Source organism: Aythya marila (genome assembly GCF_965140915.1).
Source record: "Aythya marila genome assembly, chromosome: 21".
NCBI lineage: Eukaryota > Metazoa > Chordata > Aves > Anseriformes > Anatidae > Aythya > Aythya marila.
In genome coordinates this window covers 3,111,224-3,130,950 of record NC_139062.1, presented here as the reverse complement: position 1 = coordinate 3,130,950, position 19,727 = coordinate 3,111,224, and the positions used below count along the sequence as shown (strand labels likewise).

Sequence of the window (19,727 nt, the reverse complement as noted above, 5' to 3'; positions counted from 1 at the left end):
TTGCTGCCTTGTGAAAAATGTGCCCGGGATCCCAAGGCGTTGAAAATTGGAGAGATTAATTAAAAAAAAAAAACAAACATCTGAACTGGGCGAAGAGCTGTAAAAACTTGCAAGGAGGATATTTTTCAGCAAGGTGAGGACGAACAAACAAAGATTTCTCCCCGGCACTTCCCGGGGGCATTGGCCACCAGCAGCTCGCTCTGCTCTCCACGGCGCCTTATCGAGAGCATTCCTGCCTGCCCTGTTTGTCACAGGAACCGGCCCGGAGTGGAAGTGCCCTGGCAGCCAATGACGGGTTCGGGGTAATTGGGAAAGGCAGGTGGAGCAGGTAAGTCACCCCTAGGCAGGAAGGTATAAAAGATACTTGGATCGCAGCGGCGCGGCCACTCGGGCGCAGGGAGCTGGGTAGGGCGCTGCTCTTGCCCGACCTGCCCCGCTGGGAGAGAAATCAGAAAGCTGCCGGGAGCTGAAATGCCAGAAGAAAACTTGTAAATAAAAAGACTGCGATCCTAAGCCTATCCTCTGGAAAGAAGACTCTTCAGGGGTAGAAAGCAAGAGCCCAGAACATGCTTTGCTCCTTCTAACTGCCCTCTGACCAGGTATTTATAGCCTTTAATCTGCCGTACGCCTCTTGACTTGCTGTCTGCTCGGTAGCGCTAAATTCAAGATACCGTCGGGGTTTATGTTACAGGACGGGGCTGGCCACGCTCTGAGCTGCGTGGTGGCTTTTGTCTGACTTTATGGCATGGAAAGAAGTTTTTCTCGAAGTTGCTGAGAGGTGGAAATTACTTCCCTCGGGTCTGAAGCCGAGCAAGTGTGGCTGTCCCGAATGGTTTAGGGTTTTTGGGTGGTGTTCCCAAAGTTTCTGGCAAGCCCAGGTTGTCAGCGGTGTAAACAGCTTAGGAAGAGCAGTGTGGCCATGTAAGCCTGAACAGTTAAAGATATTGCCTTGTATTAAAATATTCATGTGATCATCTAGTTAAAAAAAAATGAATAAATAAGCCCAGCTGAAAAGAAAACCAGGGTTTAGTAGCACAGCAGCGGTGTCCAGGAGAAATTGTGGATCCCGTGCTAGCTGCTGCCCAAACCCAAGTTAATTTTCTGCCTCTCAGTGCTACAGCAGCACACCGACAGACAAGAGGCAGGCTTCCCAGGGATGGCTTTGCACTGCCCTTCCCCATCTCTGCTGTCCCCTGCTCTTCGTTTTTCCCCAGTTCAAGCCAGCTGCCTGTGCCGTGTCTCATCACGTTGACTCATAACGCCAAGATAAACACGAGCAGGTTCTAAATTTATCAAAACTAGCGCGTATTTGTGGTGTCACGATCATCTCGAGCAAAGGGAAGGCAGGGGCAAAAGCTCGTCTCTTCATTTAAGAGCACTTAAATTTACTGTTGGGATGTTGCTTTAGTAAAAATCCCCACTGAGCATCTTTTTCCACTAGGGTATGAAATTGGTGTGTGTGTAAGCAAAGGCTCCCTTTTTGTGAGGTTACCTTCTGCTCTGAGGCTTGCTGCTTGTAATTTCTCCACGCCGAGGGCCTGCACAGACCCGGACATGGGGGATAGAGGGCTGCACGACAGAAGATTTTAGTGAAAACCTGAAGAGCAACAACAACAAAAGAAAACGAGGCTTTCTTGTGTCTCCGCACCAACCGGTGCTTGGAGTTGTGATTCATCAGAATCTGGCAGATTGTGCCAAATAAAAAAAGGCATGGTGATCCAGGAAAAAAAAAAAAAAGCAGAAATACAACCCAAAATTTACAAAACAAATATTATAGCTTGCTGAAAAGTGCAGGTAGTCTGACTGCGACTTAAAATTTAACTTGAGGAGGAGCCTCGTTTAGAAGAGAAAAAGAAAAATACTTAAGGCAAGAGAGGCTTTAACTAAAAGCAAAGTTTTCTTCCATAGGTGTAGTCTGGGTACATAAGGTTGGCTTGGCTCTGGCAGCTCTTGCTGTGATGGGAGAGGTGAGAATCCTTCGTCCTTACATAACGGAGATATTTCTGTGCCGTGGTAGCAATACGCAGTTTTGCTGATGCCTTGAATTAGCCTTTTTTTTTTTTTTTTTTGCTCAAGACACAGCGTGCAGCCTGTGTTGCTAAGCCTCAGCCGGATCGAGTGGAGAGCTGTAATTACAGCAGCAATCTGAACGTCTCTGACTTGTCTTAGGAGATTTACCGGTGACAAAGAATCAAGCCCGGCCAGTTCAGTGACACAGCCCCAGAAAATGCTCCCCGGGCAGGCAGCACCGCGGCCATCGCCGCGAATTTCCTCCAGCTAAACGCTTGCTTTCAGGCTCGGTATCTGAAAGGCCACGCATCTGATAGCAGGACGCAGGCAAGGCAGCGTTTCTGGTCCGGATAACTGTCATCCAAGGTTATAAACTGGCATCCAAGCTTGCTGGAAGGGCTGGGGTAACTCGGTTGTAAATCAATTTGCTGCAATCGGCGGGCGAGCCGCTCAGCTCCGCGCCCCTGCTTGCACACCAGCGGAGAGCAGAAAGCAGATGGCAGCACGCGGCAGGGCTCGGGCTGCCTGGCACTCCCCCAGGGCTGAGGGCAGGGACAGAAGTTTGCTTTCCTACGGAAAATGCAGCAACAAGGAAACACCGGAGAATTCCCCCTGCTCCGGCACAAAGGCCATTTCCTCCAACGGTTCCCTTCTTGCTGCGTCACGGTGACAGAGGATGGGACACATTTTGCAAAAAAAATTACATTTTCTCCCTTCCCTCCGGTCCCGCTGCTGCCTGGAAGACTTCAGATCCCTCTGTGCACATCACCAGCACAGCATCGTTGGGTGGTGCCTGGCTCAGAGAGCCACGATTCGGCACCCAAAGCTCCGTCTGAGCGCACTGAGAGCATCACCCCTCCGCTACCCCCCCAACTGAATAGTGTTATCTGTCTCTTAGGCCTTGCTCATGCTGCCACCATAATATCTGAGTGCCTCCCAGCCTAGTGGACTGCTATCGTGAGGTCCCTGCTCGACCTCATGGAGTCCTCTGCTCTCCTCCCTGCCCAGGTGTCGGGGAGCACCGGCTGGGGTAGGTTTTTGTGCGTTTTCTCTGCCCAGAGCGAGGCACTTTTGGGGAAGGACTGCAGCCGTCTCTAATGCCAGGGGGATTCTGGTGGAAAGGCTTTTGGTGGAAAGGAGCTCTGCTGCTTGCTTGCTTCTTGGCAGGTTGTTCGCCTTGGGCATGCAGCTTCCAACAGGCTGCGTGTTGTTCTCGCCTCTAGCAGGGGTCTCTTCCAGGCTCAGGACGCAGCAGAAGCCGTGAACTTGCTCTTCGGTCCTCCTATGGGGTTAAGGATAAGGCTGGTGATGGGTGTTTTTGCATGGTTTAGAACTAAAGGGGTGTTTTTTTTTCTTCTCTTCCAGAGTCTCCCAGGGCTCTCCTTATCTCCCCGGGCACCGTCATGTCGTGTTTCACCCAGCTGTGGCACTCCAGCACCCCGGACTCACCCACCAGCCCCGTCCCTGCCTCTCCAAATGAAGCCCCCATCCCCATCAGCCCCATCGTTATCACCTCCCCAGGGGACAGCAAGAGGAAAGCCAGGTCCCCCACCGACAAGCCAGGCTCTCCAAACCCAACCTCCCCGAAGCCGACCTCCCCCGTCGAATGCTCCATTTGCTTCAACACCTACGACAACACCTTCAAGACGCCCAAACTGCTCCAATGCTCCCACGTTTTCTGCCTGGAGTGCGTGGCCCGCCTGAGTAAAGGGCTGCCCCCAAACCACCCCGAGGACCAGCTCCCCTGCCCTTTCTGCCGCCAGCTGACCAGCATCCCTCTGGAAGGCGTCCCGGCTCTCGAGACCAGCAAGGAGCTCCTCGCCACGCTGCCCCCTGAGCTCCAGCAGGAGAAGGTGCTGTGGATGGAGGGGACCAAGCTGTGCTGCCGCCGGTCCTCCGACGACCCCGAGAACCCAGACTCGTGCATCTCCATCGACGTTGCCATGAGCAAGCCTGAAAGCCCCGAGGCTCCCCCGACGGGGCTGGCGGGGAGGCTGTCCCGCTGCGACATGTGCGACGACTGGAAGCGCATCGTCCTCCTCTCGGCCCTCATCATCATCCTCTTCTGCATCATCCTGTGGCCGGTGCAGTGCGCCCTGAAGACGGGGAACCTCCGCTGCTTCACCAGGACTGTGGCGATGAGCAGGCCGGAATACCTCCCCCCGAAACACACCACGGCAGCCCCAGCCGTCACGCAGATCCCTTTCCAGTAGCAGCCCAGCAAGGAGGCTCTTTGGGGAGGCAGGAGCAGGGCTCGCTGCCTGACAGCATCCCTCGCCGTGCCTGCACACCCCGAGGTCTCCACGCTCGTTCCGTGGCTGCGCTTGGGTGCAGGCACCCTCTTCCAAGAGCTCTGCTGAAACCCGTGCCTGCCAAGCTGTCTCTGGCCCAGAAACGCTCTCAGGAGCTGTCAGCATCCCTCTGCCAACTCTCCATGGGAACCAGAGCCTCGAAAGCTGTCGCAAAGGTGCGGTGGGCGACGGATTCACTTCGAGGACTGCTCACCCAGAGAGGCGCAGGGGCCTTGGCTGGATACCAGATGACAGTGGGTGTAGTTCCTTCCACCTCCCTTGGGGAATAAAGGGCTGTTTCTTTTTGCAAACCGAAGGATCGACATGCTTATTCCTGCGAGGAGCTGGGTTTGGGAGAGTAAAGACATGTCAGAGTTGCGCAAGCAGGTGAGGAGTAGCCTGATCCCACAGCCTTGAAACATTTCAGTGGTGCATTGGGTGCTGGAGGTGTTAAATGCTGCCTCCTGCTGACAAAACCCATCCATCCCCGCTGCTCACCGGAGCTGTTACCACCAGGACGAGCTAAGGCACTGCTGAAATTGCGAACAGAAGAGAGTAGCATTTATTTGATTTATTTTTTTTCCTCCCAGAAGGTGCTTAAAAATCACTCATCCCTTACCTGGAAGGATGAGTGCGCCCAGGGTGAGCTCTGCTAGGCACACCAGCACGATGCTGCCCCTCGGTGAGCTTCATTCACACCTCTCCCAGGCAAAGCGTTGCCAAAATGACAGAAGCTCCAGCTTCTGACAGCTTTACCCTCCTAATCTCAAAAGGTGTCAGTATTAAGACACGGGCCAGTTGCTTACACGATATTTTTATTTAAAGCAGTGATTTTCCGACAGTGATTAACAAAGGTCTTCGTGAAGAAGGCGGCTTACAATTAAATCTTGTTTATTCAAACACATGGATGTAAGACAGGATTGTATGCAAGTACCATACGTGTATGTATTAAATTATGTTTTCTACGATGCGAGGTGTCAATTTGTAGCATTTACTCCACATTTTCCCCTCTTACTTGCAGTTGGAGGTGCCCGCTCAGCAGTGCCGGGTCTGGCACCTCTGGAAGTTCATACCTACTGCCATCGAGGTGGTGTTGTCCCAGATGCAGCTGCCCCTGTAATTCCCCGATTTAACCTGAAAAAGGAGACGCTGCCAGGGCTGCTCATCCTTTGCTTCTTGCCAGCTGGATGAAAGACGTTTCCAGTCTCGCTTTGCAGCAAAGCTGGTTTGAAATAAAAAAAAATAAAAAAAGGCCAAAGCAACGGCAGAAATAACCCAAGTCTGTCGTTATGCAAACCTGCTGCTGGGCTGCAGGTGGGATTATCTGTGCCAGCCACACGGCTGCAGAACCCCCCCCAGGCACTGCAGCAGCCACCAGAGGCACTGGGCTTGAGAGGGATTCTCCCTGCCTGTTCCCCGGTGCTTGCTATCTTCACAGCACCAACTTCAGGGTGTTCCTGGGAAAGGCAGATTTAAGGCAGAGGAGGCACTTTTTTTCCATTTTACACGGGGTGCATTGGAAAGCCCAGCAAATTGATGCTAAGCAGCAAAAGTGCTTTGCCGTGCACATCTTGGTTGGCGCTCAGTCCCACTGATGAGACCTAAGGGCAGGCGAGAGGGAAATAATATCTTCAGCTCAGCAGCCTCATAAAATCTGTCGTGGTGGCAAACTGAGCACAGAGATGTTCTCACAGCTCCGGCTATTCCTAGCAGTCTGTCGCAGCATCCTTCTGGGGACTGTCCCTCTGCACTTCCCCTCCTCACCGCCTACTGAGGAAGAAGGGCTGAAGGTCTAGCTCGCACGCAGCCGAACCTCACACTCATGCATAGTCAAAAGGAAGGATCAAAGCAAGTGGAAACAGGCCCCCAGGCAGTAACATTGGGGTTAGGAGACATCCCTGCTGTCCACACCACTCAATGCTCCGTCGCTTTCCCAAAGAGCAAGGCGCTTAGAAAGAAAGAAAGCAGAAATAAAAAGCCTTGAGAATAATCAACATTTATTAAAAGTGCAATAAAAAGAAACAGTTCTCCCATCCCTGTGACCAGGGAGCAGGAAGACCAGCCAGGAAATACAGCCAAGGTATGTCATTGTGCTTTTGTTCAACCCCTTCTGCTCAGCCAGGGGAGCCAGCACCCTGGGCACCAGTGCCCCAGCACGCAGTGGGCCGCACGTCTGCCCTCTTCCAGGCACCTAGGAGGACACCAGCATGGTCCCCACGCATGCTCCAGAGCTTCAGGCACTGGCACTCAAGCCCAAAACTCCCCAGAGAGAGCACTTTCAGTCCCTGGTGCATCCTGCAAAAAGGGGGTTCTTTGGCAGGGCTCGTTGCAGACCTCAGGGCCGGAACGGCAGGGAGCCCTGGGAGTCACAAGTCGAGATTTAATCAACAGAGCTGGAATATTCCACTCAATAACACACGTCTTCACGGCACTGGTCAAGTCACAAGCGCTCCTACAGCACCCCTACACTCCGCAGACACAGCACTTGCCTTGTGGTAGGGTTGCAAGGGGGAAAAAAAGAGCTCATACAGCAAGGTAACGGCAGAGCTGCGTCCAACTCAGAGGGGCCCAGCTCAAGTTCAGCTCAAGTCTAGCATCCTACGCTGTGTTACTCGCTCGGGGGTGGCTAAAAGCACAGTGCACAGCCAAAGCTGCTTTCCTACTCTTCAGCACCCTTCAGCTAGGTGGGATCTCCCAGAGCTCAACGTTCAGACCCGCACCAGGGTGGAGATGCCCCCCTCCGGCCCCAGTTCTGCTCCAAAAACCGAGCTCCGTGGGCTCTCAGGCACGCGCACACCCTCCTGCTGCACGGTGGCAGCAGGGATGCCCGGGGTGCTTTGGCAGGCTTGCATAGAAAGCTAAACTGGGACAACCCAAAGGAAGCGTGAGGAGAAGAATCAGAGGCACAGACAGCCTGGGCCAGGCCGTGCTTCCTCTTCCTCACCTCCACAGGCAGCGAAGTCACTCCAGGAATTAGCCGAGAGCCACTTCTAGCTTGGAAATGATCGACCTAATGAAAACATCCGAGTGCACTAATACTTTGCTCACGCCCTAAACGGGCAACCCTGGGAAAGCTCCTAAGCAAACAGTCGTTTCCATTCCTTTAACGATTTGCGTGTAAAAAATAAGAATCTTAAATTAAAAAAAAAAAAAATTAAAACTGAGCCTTGATGCCCAACGAATGTCCAGAGGCACTTCCACATAAATATCGACCTACTGATACAGGGGAGACCGGGAGAAGATCCTTCTCGAGAATAAGTTAGGTCAAGGCATGTTCTTAAGGCGCAGACTCTGCTTGCTTCTTGCAGCCAGCTTCTGAACTCCTTGCTGAATCCAAGGTGCTAGGGGAAGGCAAAAAGGGCAAAAAAACATTGTCCGCAGTTGCAGCACGTGGAAAGGGTGGACGTAAACACCATAAATCCTGCAGGCCAAGACAAGAAGGAAGAAAGAGGGCAGGGTTTATAACCGAGGGAAGGGGATGGGGATGGCACAGAGCTGAGACACTGCCGGCGTGCAAAGTCCCTCCAACTTGTTTCCAGTGCCTGCCAGCTCCCCGAGTCTGAACAGCAGACCTCTCCCTTGCAGTACAGGTAGCATTTTTTATTAAAATGAGCACGTTTGTCTACTGAGATCTCACCACCCCATTTCTCCCCGGCCACAGCCGCGTCTTTAGGCTCTGCCAAGCTTCATCAGAGCACGTTTGGCTTCCCTGGTGGGAACAGGGAGCTGTGCGTGTGCTGAGCTGAAGGCTGGGGTGAGAGGCGAGGTAAAGAGACGGCGGCGACACTCGGTTAACCACGGGAAGCATTCCTACCTGGGCAGCCTCCGTACAGCTCACCTCCGACTCTTTATCGCCCCGTGTTACTCATCCCTGAAACCTTGGGGCTTTTGATGTTGAGGTTCTCGTAGACGGAAGCTGATTCATCATCCACCCTGTCAGGACACAAAGCCTTGTCATGCACGGCCTGGGCTTTGGATCCTTGCCCAGGGGCAGGTGGCCGGTCGGAAGCAGGGAATGACCCAACCAAGCTCCCTTTCTCCCTCCCTGGCCCTGACACTGGTTTAGGGCCCTGTTCTCTCATCCTCTGTCTCAGCTGTCCCTCCGAGGTGTGAATCCAGCTGGGGAATAGAGCCTTGAGCCTTCCTCTGCGTGCCAGCCTTTTAAGGGTGCAACCTTCCTGCAGGATCAGTGCACACAGTTCCTGTTTGTTTTTTTTTTTTTCTTTTTTTTCCCCTATTTATTTATTTTTTTTATCTACATACCCAATTCTCTGGATTTTCCAAAATCTAACGGAAGGGAAGTGTCAGACTGGGTGTTAGGAAAAGGTTCTTCACTGAAAGCACTGGCAGAGGGACATGGTCACGGCCCTGAGCCCTTCAGAGTTTGAAAAGTGTTTGGACAAAGCTCTCAGACACATGGTCTGATTTTTGGGTGGTCCTGTGTGGAGCCAGGATATGGATCTGATGGTCCTCGTGGCTCTCCTCCAGCTCGGGATATTCTGTTATTCTCTAAAAGGGACACTACAAAGCAGATCTGAGCACCTCTAGAGCCAATCTGACACCCAGCACCCAACTCAGGGGATGCCTGGAGCTGGCAGGACTGGCCCTTTGGAGCTCCTTAACTCCATCCCTCACACTCCTCCCTGCCATCATTTACACAGAGCTCCAGTTTCAAAGCCAAACGCTTGAAGCAGGACCCAGAGGACTCCTCTTTCCTTTCCAAAGCCTGTGCAAAACTCCAAGACAGGAGGCGGGTGGGCTGCTCGCAGCATGCTGACAGCGTGGTGGGATCACCTGCTTATTTTGAGGCACTGCCATCTGCCAGCCAGGAACAGGCTGGCAAGGGGTGGGTACTGGGGACTACGCTGCAGCTATTCTCCTGCTGCTACGGGATTTTTTAGACCCAGCAGAGACATCCAGCTTACACAGACTGGGCCCGTGGCGAAGGAGGCTGCCCTTTGGCTCGGCCTTTTTCCATAGGAGAGTAGCCGATATTCAAGTAGTCTCGCTCTTTCCTTTTATTCCTCTGGAAGAGAAAGCAGAGACATTAAAACCCCAGTCAGAGCTGAGGCAGAAGAAAAGCCCTACAGCATCCCAAAGCCAGCAGGGAGCAGTGGGTGCGGGTTTATTTCCACGTGCTCAAAGCAGGATTTTGGTCCCAGTCCGAGGGAGGCAGGGGAAGCGGTCGCGGTGCCTGGCGTGCGCCACGGTCTGCCCCTGGATTTCCAACCCAGCTGAACAGGACTCACCTGTTCTTCTTCCAACCTCTTCTGCTCAGCCTCAATGAACTGCTGGACTGCCATGTAAACGAACTTGTACTGTGCCTCCGTCTGCACCATGCCCGAGCGCTGCCTGCGTACCATCTGGATAGTTTTGGGGATGTCGATGTCGCAGTCCAAGCCTGCTCGAGGTGAGAGAGGGAGGTTTGAGGGAGCGGCAATGGGGTTGAAAAAATTATTCATGCTTGTGTGGTTTAAGAAATAGGCTCCTAATGGCCCCTGGAGCAGACCCAGAGCTGCCCAAGGAGAGTGCTGCAATAGCGCTGGGGCTTCAGGTAAGGGTGGCAGCCCTCCCATCCAGAAGGGTTTGGGGGACTCCTCTCCAAAAGGGCTTCTGGAGTTACATGCCAATAAGAGAGGGCTGCCCAGGAAACCTTGAAATGCTGGCCCCATTTATGCCAAAAAGAAAATTCTCCCAAAAGAATGGCCCATGCGCACACCCACTACTTGGGGCTGGGGCACAGCTCAGTGCTGCAGGGATGGAGCAACATTTCTTGGCTCACAGGCTACAAAAGCCCCTCTCACCCCACATGCAGACCTGTCCTGTGTCCAAAACGAGTTAAACCCACTGCTGGGAGATTGTGGACCCCCTGCTTGCACAAGAGCAGGGTTATCCCCTAAGAGGGCAGGGTCAGGCAAACAGTGGAAGCCACGAGGTGTGCACGGGGCCGTACCTTGCCTGTGGATAATATCCACCAGAATGTCTATCACGATGATGGTGCCTGTGCGTCCTATTCCAGCACTGGAGAGAGAAAAGGAAAAACGACTGCAGGAGGAGCCTTTGCCCCATTGATCGTCGCAGCTCCCACAGTCAGCCCCATCCCTGGTCCATCCCAGATGGATTTGGAATAGCTGCTAGAAAACCAGCCTGGGCAAAAGCTGAGCTTTTCAGGCCACCAGGGTCTAGCAGGCTGCATTGGAGCTAGCAACTTCAGAGCACGAACCCACCACCAGTTTGTGTGATAACCCAGCTGTGAGTAATGAAAGGAAAAGACACGAGGTTCCCCTTCCCCACGGCACCGCCCCGCTGGCTCGTACCTGCAGTGCACTATGATCGGCCCCGTGTCAGGAATGCTTCGCTGTGCCCGGTTCACTTGGTCCAGAAAGCTGAGAACCCCTCCCGGCTCGTTGGGCACCCCGTGGTCCGGCCAGCTGAAATACTGATAGTGCTTCACCACCCGGGGACGCTCGTCCTGCGGGGAGCAGAGACCCACCGCCTGGTCAGGACACCCCTTCCTTCCCTTCTGCTTAACAAAACCGGGGCAAAACGGCCCAGAACTTCAGCACTGGGTAAAAATCCCCGGGATCTCTCAGCTCCAGGCCTTTCAAACAGCGTGGGGACAGCAGCAGGGGACTCACCCTGTCCGTGCGCGCGATCTCCAGCTCCCGCAGGTAGTAGCCCTGGGCCTCGCGCTCGCTCACGTTGCGCACGCAGATGCAGCCGTACTCCTTGGCGCAGCCCTTGTCTGGCCAGTAGCGGAAACATTTGTTCTGCAGCAACGTGGGAGAGATGCTCGTTAGTGGGGAGCTGGGGAGGGACCCCCGAACGCCTCGCCGGGGACGCTGCTGCGCTCCGTGAGCAGCCCTGGGGTGAAGTTTTAAGGGGAACCACACGTTTCCTCGAGCTGTGCTGGGAAGGGGCAGTCCTAGAAGTGTTGCTTCATGGAATTCCTCTCCCCTTTTGCAAGAGCAGAGCTGTCCCAGCGGGGCTTGAAAGACAACTTTCCTCCCTCACACAGCCTGTGACTCCCTCCCCTGCAAGGTCCCCATCATTACAGGCAGGGACCTGCAGCTGTCCAGGCAGGATAACGCACTCAGGTCGACCACCCAAGATTATTTCATTACTGATTCCGCTTCACGTGCTCACACAAGCCCCTGCTAAGCACCCAGCCTGGCTCTGCACCACCCTTTCAGCTCTGAAGGCCTGGCTTTGGGACTACTCCCTGCATCCAGCCTCACAGGCTGGCACGTGACGTAGGTGACGTTCAGGCTTGGTGGCGGTGCTCACCCTGCCCCGCTCCACTTCCTTGGTTGTCATCACGATGACGTGGCTGTTCTCTTGGTACACCATGGTCCAGAAGTCGTTCACGGTGGTCTGCAGGCAGCCCTGGGTGGCTATGTAGATCTTGCAGTGCTCCGAGTTCCTTCCATCCTCAGGGATGCTCTGAGGAGCAAAGGAGAAGGGGGAAGAAAAGCCAATGAGACCAGAGTGAGGGATTGAGAATAGTTTAGCAGCAAAGCCAGCACACCTTGCCGGGCAGGATTTCTGAGCTAGGTGATTCTCCTCCACTCGCTGCCCTTGTGGACAGGAGCCGCTCCCATCACCAGCTTCAGCAGAAGCTGATGTCCCCAACAAATGGTGCCAGCTCGCCACCAGGGGCTTTGTACTGAGCTGTAAGACATTTCTGAGCATGCACTCAAGCCACCTGGCAGCTGCAGAAGCTGGCTGGGATGAAGCGACCATGAAGGTTTCCCTAAGGCTGGTGCTAAAATGCCTCGGCGCTGCTGGAAATACACCTCTGGGCAGCTCTTCGCTTTCGGGTGACAATTATAATTTGACCTCAGAGATAATGGCCAGTGACAGAGTCTGGGACAGTCCCCTAGGACCTCCTGAGCAGGTAAGGAAAGGAGGGGATCGAGATCAACTCTTGGATGAGGGCAAATAGGACTTGGTAGAATGGAGAGATCCCTTGGGGATACGGCAGAAAAAGACCCTGGGGATGCAGATGGCTCCTGATGGCAGCCCCCTGTGCTGTCCTCCCCTCCCCAGGTACCTTGATGTAGTTGGCGTTGATGTAGTCAGACCCAGGCACGCTCTCGTCCACGTCTCGGAGCGCCACCCGCGTGGTGTCGACTGAAGGAGAAGAGCCCGGAGTGAGCAGGGAAAGCAGCAGCCTCCAGCATCTCTTTTGGAGATTCTGGCTCTGTGTGACTTTTGGAGCTACACTCGAGCTCCATGAAACAAGCTTGGGCTCCCAGCACCAAGTGGATAGCGGTGCACTGATTTCCCAAGCAAAAGGGTAACAAAGGGGATGGAAAAGGCCACGAGCTACCCAGACCACTCCCATGGGACACAGCACACCTCTGTCCAGCTCAGCCATGATCAGAAAGCTCTGCTGGGTTAACTAGCCCCGGAGAAGGCTTCAGGGAGAAAAAAAAAAAAAAAAACAAGCCTATATTCAGCGACTCCTTACAGGGAAGGATGTTCTTGTAGCGATTCTTCGCCTTGTTCTCGGGTCGCTGTCCCTCCTTCCTGGGGTAGAGGAGCTTGCACTCCTGCTGCTGCAGCATCTGTGGGGCAAATCACACAAAACAAACTGTTCTGGGTAGAAAAGGGGCTCGGAGGTTCTCTCGGATAACTGCTTGGCTTCCCAATGCTACAAAGAGCAGAGCGCTGGCAGGAGAGGGCAGGGAGCCAGGATGCAGCCTGGTGGGGGAGTTAATAGGGGGAGAAGGCACAGACCTCTGCAGGATGAGGAAGGAGAAACTGCCTCAGACATAGAAAAGACAAGGAAAAAAAAGGACCAGGAAGCAACTCAGTTAAACACAGAAAAAGGGGAAAGGAGCAACAGCACCACAAAGAGCTGTTCATTGGGGAACCACAGCACTGCCATGCAGGGATGATATTCTTCACTCGTAGGTACTACCAGTGGGACAGAGCACAGCAGCATCCCATACCTCAAACTCTTCCCAGAAGCCCTGCTTGGCCTTCTCGCTATGATCTGCCATTTTGTTCAGCTCCTTCACCCTGTTCTCAATGTTGGCCGCGTTGATGCGCGTGGCATTGAATGGCTGAAAGACAGACGGAGACAGAAAAGAAATCAATGTAAAGAACAGGAAGACAGATCTCGTCCCTTGAAAAATCAGTTCCTGAATCCCAGGGGGTTTCAGGCAGGAGCTGGGTCCATCCCTGAGATCTTTGTGGCAGTGGAGAGCCCGGACAAGAGGGAGAAGTGGCCAGCAGAAGGTGCTGGGGCAGACACGTGCACTCACCCAGGAGCTTGCACCAGCTCCAAACCAACACCTACGTGCTACAGCAGCTGTTACCTGCTTGAGATGAACCACGGCTCCAGATTTCTCCACCATGGGGTTCTTCTTATAGTGCTCCACCAGGTCCGTGAGCGTGTCAAACCTCTCTCCTCCTCCCACGTCGTACTTCCCATCTGGCTGCAGGAGGGCGACAGAAGCACGGTGAGACTCGAAGGCGCCGGGTCACCCACCCGGGGAGGACAGCACATGGCCCACCTGGTAGTGGATCATCACGTGGGTGACGTGGGGTTTCCTGTCCCCCGTCTCCATCTTATCCTCGTTTGTCAGCACCGACAGCACGAAGTCTCCCGGTTTGCTCTGGCTCTCCCGCACCAGAAAGCTGCCCGGCTTCCCCTTCTCCGTCAGAAGTTTCTCTGCCTCCTTGCCAGTCAGGTGCCCGTGGTACCACCTGGAGAGCAGCGTTAGAGAAGAAAGTCAGCTCAGGAAGGTGCAAGAGCCTTGCCTCTAGGCGAGAGCTGCACCAGCTGCTTGGGAAGATGCTGGTGGGACACCGCCTCTGTGCTCCTGGTCTGGCTGCTCGCCCCCCTGGCATCACCAGACGGAGTGATTTTAGAAGTGACGTCCCTCTAATGCTTCACAATGTCACATTGGTATCTTGGCCTGAGGCTGGAAGAGGCAGGATTTTGCTCAGCCCTCCAGCCAAACATGAAATGGCATCAGGAGGTCGAACCACCACGGACAGTGAGCATCAGGGATCCATCCTCACCTAGGGATTTGTGGTGGAGCAGTAAGAAACATGATTCTGGCAGTTCTTACTGGAAGGTAGCTATGTTTTTCTTTATTTTTTTTTAATATTGAAGACAAATAGAATGCTTGGAGCCAGTAGGCTGAACCAAACAGACAGCACAGCCAATGCTGACACGGAGCAAGAGGCTTTGATGCAGTTTGGGAACAATTTTTGCACAGGTTCTCCTTGCTGTGGTCAGTGCCATCACCTCCCAGGATGAAGTTGACAGAGCAGCAGTCAGTGACGCTGAGCCTTTCAAATCCCCCTCCCAGCCATGCCAAGCCTGGCTGGGAAGACCTTTAAAGAGCAAAACCCCTTCCTGCAGGCCTGAGGTCTGCACAAGAGCAGGATGGAGCAGCGCTGAGGTGGCTCAGTACTGCTTATGGCGCTGCTGCTGTTCAGGGCCACGTCTCGGAAATGCTATGATCCTGACGCATCCCGCTATATTCTGACACCACCGTCATTTCTTATATTTAGAGGACTTGGAGCCTTTTCCCTCTCCTCTCCCCGGTGCTGTTGGATGTGTGGTCTGGAGCACAGACCTTTCTGGAGCTCCTTTGCCAAGCCAGCCTCTTCTTGGCGGCAGAGCAGGGGGAAACCCAGCCGAAGGGGCTTTCCACTTCTCCGCAGCTTCTTCTAACGTGAGTGGCTGCCCGGCTGCTGCCCACTGGGATTTGGGACTAGCAGCAAAACCCCATGAGCTGGAGGGGATTCCCAGTGCCCCGGCTCTCATCAGAGAGCATAACTCACCTCTCCGAGGTGGGGTCCTGGCAGTTGAGGGGGTATTTCAGCTCGATGACGTTGCTGTTCTTCTCCCGCAGCAGCCCCTGCTGCTCGGTGTAGTACTGCACCAGCTCCGCAAGGGTGGCAAACTTCTCCCCTCCGTACAGGTCATAGTAATCCCCCGTGTTCTGGATCTTAATGTGTGTCACCTCATCATTCCTCCTGTGGACGGGAGGCAAACAAGGCTTTAAGGGGAGCAGAATGGAAACCAGGAGGAATGCCTGGCTTCCAGCTGCACCATGAGCTCCCTGCTCACGTGGGTGCTGCTGAGCACCTCGGCCCTGTTTTCAGCCAAGGATTTTCAGCCAAGAACGGCCTCAGCACCTCCAAAACTCCCAGCCTGATCTGCTTCCCAGCCAGCCTGTAGAGAAGAGGTGAAAAATTCATGCCCTGCCTTCCCCTCTGCTTCCTGCACCACTTATCCTCTCGGCCAGATGAGGCTGCCACCTTGCTCTGTTTACAACAAACCATATTCTACATAAGGGAGCGCTTGCTGTCATCTAAATAGCTCTAAAAAAACAAGAGACAGAAAAAAAAATCACCCATACTTGGCCTGGTATTCAGAAACCCTACAAACTACAGAAAGGGTTAATGTTTCCTCTCTCCAGTGATGCCCCTCAGGGAATATGGGGAGGTCTGGGGGGTGCCTTTATCAGCCTCCCCCCTCCGAAGGCCACCCCAACCTTCCTGAGAAGCAGGGTAATTGCATTTTAAATGCAATCAGCAGCAGTCCCCCCCCAGCCCAGCAGCTAGGGCTGGAAGCCCGTGGCTTGATGGACGAGCCGGGTCAGGGAGATTTGTAAATCTGGGCAAATTTCTCATTTTCTTTACCGTGCCGAGCTGCTCCCAGCCTCTCTCAATTTGTTGCCAAAGCAACCACGACGGCGAGATGCAGGAGACCCGAGGTGGTGCTAGCAGCCTATCAGGTCGGCCAGAAAAGCCGTTTCATGAAGTGTGAAATTAGAAATGCTACGGCGGTCTGTGCACAAGGTTAAATGGGAGAACGAGCTCTCCCAGCTGCGGTACCGCTCCCCATTTCTGCAGCAGGGCACGGCCCCACGCAGGGCAGGCAGCGCAGCAGCAGCCCAGGTTTCTGGACGCCAACCCCAGCTCCACAAAACCACCTCCTGCTCCGTTTCCTCGGTCTGCAGGTGCCAAAAGGCCAGGCAGCAGAGAACAAGAGGCTCACAGAGCTGTGGGGCTGCAGGATAGTGAGCGAAGGGCACGCCTGTGACGGTACAGCAGCCCTGACAGTGACAGGAGGGTCATCGAATCCTTAGGATGTGCTCATGTCGCCCAGAGCTGTGGCTGCCTTTAGGTACCTCCTGCCAGGGATTCTGCAACTTCCACCTGCCTCAAAGGTTTTAATAGCCACCAATTTTGCCTTTTGAGGGGCTTATTTGTTTTGGGGCCACGCAGATGAAACCCTGACTGCCCACTGAGATGTCCTAGAGCATGAGAAACGAGAGGAGGCCAAGGTGGAGCTGGGCAATGGGGTCTCTGTGTGCTGAGCCTCCCAGAGCCCACAGAAGCACTGGCAGCTCCATGTACCATCCCCTGGGACTGCCTTTTGCAGAGACACGGCCTGAGGCCAGCAGCACTCGTAGCCACATTCGAGGCACAGTGTCACGAGGTCCTTCCCAAAACGCTGCCCTGACAGATGGCCCCAACCCCATGCGCTCCGTCCCAGCTGCTAGCGAGGACCTCGTCAGCGTGTAACCCCTAATTGCGCTTAGTGCTCACGCAGCTCTTCTTGGATGCTTCATTTGGCTCGGGTTGGGCATCGAGGTGACTTCCAATTAGCACCACCCCAGGGGAGATGACCAGCCGAGCGTGAACACAGACCGCATCCACAGCGCTACCATCACCCCGCAGCGGGGCAAAACCAGCAAGGGGCTGACAAACGGGGCCTGAGCTGTGAAAAATTGGCATCTGGGTCTCGACCAGGCACTCTGCCCCTGGTGGCAAGGCTTTGGAGACTGGCCCGAGCCATGTACAAGACGGGAAGCACTGCATGAGACACTGTTATCTCGTCCTGGCCCATCTGCTGAGCTCGGCCTAGCACCTCGCTTCAACCACCGCATCGTCGCAGCCTCCAGAGCTTGGCAGCGTTTGCATCTAGGGCACGAGCAGAGCTCACCAGATGGAAACGAGAACTGGCAGGGAAATTGAGAAGCCGCAGGAGGAGCTGGCACATGGCTTCGGCCAGCAGCCGGGCCTGGATGAAGCTGTGCTCGTGCCTCTTGGCCTGAGGCTCCCCAGTTCCCCGCGTCCCAGCCCCATCGCAGACCGACAAAGGCTCGGTTCACAGAGCCACCCCCACGGCCTTCGAGCACTTGGGGGATGAAAAGCAGGGGAATAATCAGGGTCATTCATCCCACCAGCCCCCAAGGTCAGGCTAAGCACAAAGGGCATTCATCGGCTCCCCTCTCCCTCCTTTTCTTCTCGCAGACCTCGCGTCACCTCTGCAGCCCCAAACGGGGCAGCACTGGGCTCCGCACCAGCAGCATCCACGATGCTGTGCCCTCAGCGTGCTGAATGGTGAAAGAAAGCACAAAAAGACACCCGAGCACCCAGCTGCCTTGTGCCGGAGGGCTCGGCTGCTCCGAACAGCTTTGTACAAGGATGTTATGCTGTTTGGTCACAGCCACCAACATCTTGGGCGGCTTCAGAGGCAAGCAAGAGCTGCCTCTGTCCCCTGCGAAGCTTCTGTGTGCTATCAGAGTGGACTGCCATCCTCTCCAGGCTTTCAGCAGAGAGTTGTGTTAGTCCTAGAGAAGCAGGGAATCGAGCAGTTGCATCTTCACCTTCGCTATGCAACAGGCAATTTGCAACCCAGAGAGAAAAAGAGAGGAGCTCGTGCACAATCTCCCAGCAAGTCGTAGAAAAACTAGAAGCTGAGACTCCCCTGCCAGTCCCACGCTGCCCACAAGATAACCATCCTCGCTTCAGCACCTTACTTCAGCCTTGCTTCACCCCTCTGGCATGTCCTCAGCAAAGGAAACATGTTCCAGCCCCATCCCAGCTCTGCTCTGTGCCATCTTCAATGCAGGAACTCAAGTGCCTGTTAGTATTCAGGAGCGATTTGGCACCACATGCGGGATAATTTGGAAAAAAATAATTCACTGCCACTCAACGCTATGAGCTCTAAAATGAAAACTGTTTCCCAAACCCATCCAATGTGCAATTTAAATACAAAATGAGAACATTTGTTGAATTGCTGCCTTTAGTTTACAATAAGCAGCAGAGTGGTTATTCCTGTCACAGTGCAAATAAGACCCGTTTTTCACGAACAGCACAACTCCTCCCTAGATATCCAGGAGTTTCCTGATCCAAAATATTCCAACTTGAGAATTTGAGTCTAACGTTTTCAGTCCACACTGCACTGACCACCAGTGCAGATGCAGTCTGCTCTTCTTTATAATGAAGTACAGTCAAGGACTTGGAAAAAAACAAAAACAAACAAACAAAAAACCAACCCTACCAAATAGACCTTTTTTTTTTTTTTTTTAATCACTGAAGGCAGAACCACCTCAAACATCAGAAATACATTTCTCTGCATCCCAAGGAGTCTTCTTCAGTCATGTGCTTTTCCTGCCTGCGTCAGACAGAAGACCTAGAGCTTCACAGCACACATGTATGACCCCTCTGATAAGATGCAAAAAGCAGCCCAGAAAAAAAAAACAAACTGAACGATCTGCTTCCAGATAAATCCCAGCCACTCCAAGACAGGAGGAAAGGCTCGATGTAGCTGTCAGAGGAGAAGATACTTTCTTAAGAGAAGAGAGGCCTTGTGATGAACGCACTAGGCTAAGACATGATGATCTAGTGCTGTCGAGTACCTCCTGAGCAAGGACTTTCAAAGTAAGCCAGGATCCGTCATCTCTTTCCCAGCTGTACCACAAAGACCAGCGCTTCCTTTCGCTGGTTGGCCTAGCTTGGAAAAAGCAGAATCAGTCCTACCTCTCCCTAAATATTTGCACAGCCTCACAGGGCCTAAATCGGGTTGGTAGGTGCTGTTAGGACGAGACACAAAGACAAGAAGAGAGCCTCTCGCAAGCCTCCTTCCATTTTTCTCCAGACTCAGCCTTCTTCCTCTGCTGCATCTGGATTGCCTGCAGGCAGCGACTCAACCAACGCAACCTGCCTGTGGTATTGATTTAGTCCTTTTTGTGGAGCACATACTCAATAGGACAAAAAAATCTTCCTTCATTGCGTGTCTTAACCTGTACCCACAGTGCGTTTGTTCATGTCTTTTAGGAAAAAAAGGAAAAAAAAAAAAAGAACAAAACCCAGTCCGTTTAAATGTCAGAATGCTCGGTGGAAGTGTTAATAAGGAAGCTGCTCTGGGAGAGCACAGCTCTAACACGATTTCGTTACCAGAAGCACACTTTGCACTGCATCCCATGAGCGAGCATGGGAACTGTTCCCATAAAACCCGACCCAGTGACCAAGTGAGCAGCGTCTCCTCAAGATGGTTCCTAAATGTCCTGGCATCCTCATCTCTGTTGTGCCCACAGGCCAAGCACCACTCGGGCAAACTTTCAGGATGCCTTCTCCTTTTGTTCAAGCTCTTTACCCAGCCCT

General features: G+C 53.7%; 2 protein-coding genes across 5 annotated transcripts in view; one reads left to right on the top strand and one right to left on the bottom strand.

Moving 5' to 3' along the window:
• On the top strand, window positions 1-5,269 carry RNF223 (ring finger protein 223). Of its 2 annotated transcripts, XM_082776742.1 has the most exons (4): window positions 1-133; window positions 255-328; window positions 2,909-3,040; window positions 3,376-5,269. In XM_082776742.1, exons 3-4 carry the CDS (start codon window positions 2,989-2,991, stop codon window positions 4,221-4,223), a joined length of 900 nt encoding a protein of 299 aa, XP_082632868.1. In that variant the 5' UTR covers window positions 1-133; window positions 255-328; window positions 2,909-2,988; the 3' UTR covers window positions 4,224-5,269. The 2 variants fall into 2 exon arrangements, with proteins under 2 accessions (XP_082632868.1, XP_082632869.1); XM_082776743.1 differs by lacking the exon at window positions 2,909-3,040 and having other exon boundaries at window positions 7-133; window positions 255-599.
• A 1,010-nt stretch (window positions 5,270-6,279) lies between these two features.
• Window positions 6,280-19,727, bottom strand: part of LOC309886151 (tyrosine-protein phosphatase non-receptor type 11-like) — a 37,638-nt gene continuing 24,190 nt past the window's right edge. For 2 of the 3 annotated variants that reach the window (XM_082776739.1, XM_082776741.1), the window contains exons 3-16: window positions 15,108-15,302; window positions 13,826-14,018; window positions 13,628-13,747; window positions 13,259-13,372; window positions 12,775-12,871; window positions 12,355-12,434; window positions 11,589-11,744; window positions 10,940-11,071; window positions 10,619-10,773; window positions 10,255-10,322; window positions 9,551-9,702; window positions 9,227-9,327; window positions 8,116-8,234; window positions 6,280-7,722 (exon numbers count right to left, since the gene is read on the bottom strand). In XM_082776739.1, the coding sequence (XP_082632865.1) occupies window positions 8,150-8,234; window positions 9,227-9,327; window positions 9,551-9,702; window positions 10,255-10,322; window positions 10,619-10,773; window positions 10,940-11,071; window positions 11,589-11,744; window positions 12,355-12,434; window positions 12,775-12,871; window positions 13,259-13,372; window positions 13,628-13,747; window positions 13,826-14,018; window positions 15,108-15,302 (1,648 nt within the window). In that variant the 3' untranslated portion in view covers window positions 6,280-7,722; window positions 8,116-8,149. The remainder of the gene's footprint in view (window positions 7,723-8,115; window positions 8,235-9,226; window positions 9,328-9,550; window positions 9,703-10,254; window positions 10,323-10,618; window positions 10,774-10,939; window positions 11,072-11,588; window positions 11,745-12,354; window positions 12,435-12,774; window positions 12,872-13,258; window positions 13,373-13,627; window positions 13,748-13,825; window positions 14,019-15,107; window positions 15,303-19,727) is intronic. The other variant, XM_082776740.1, reaches the window with a different exon arrangement.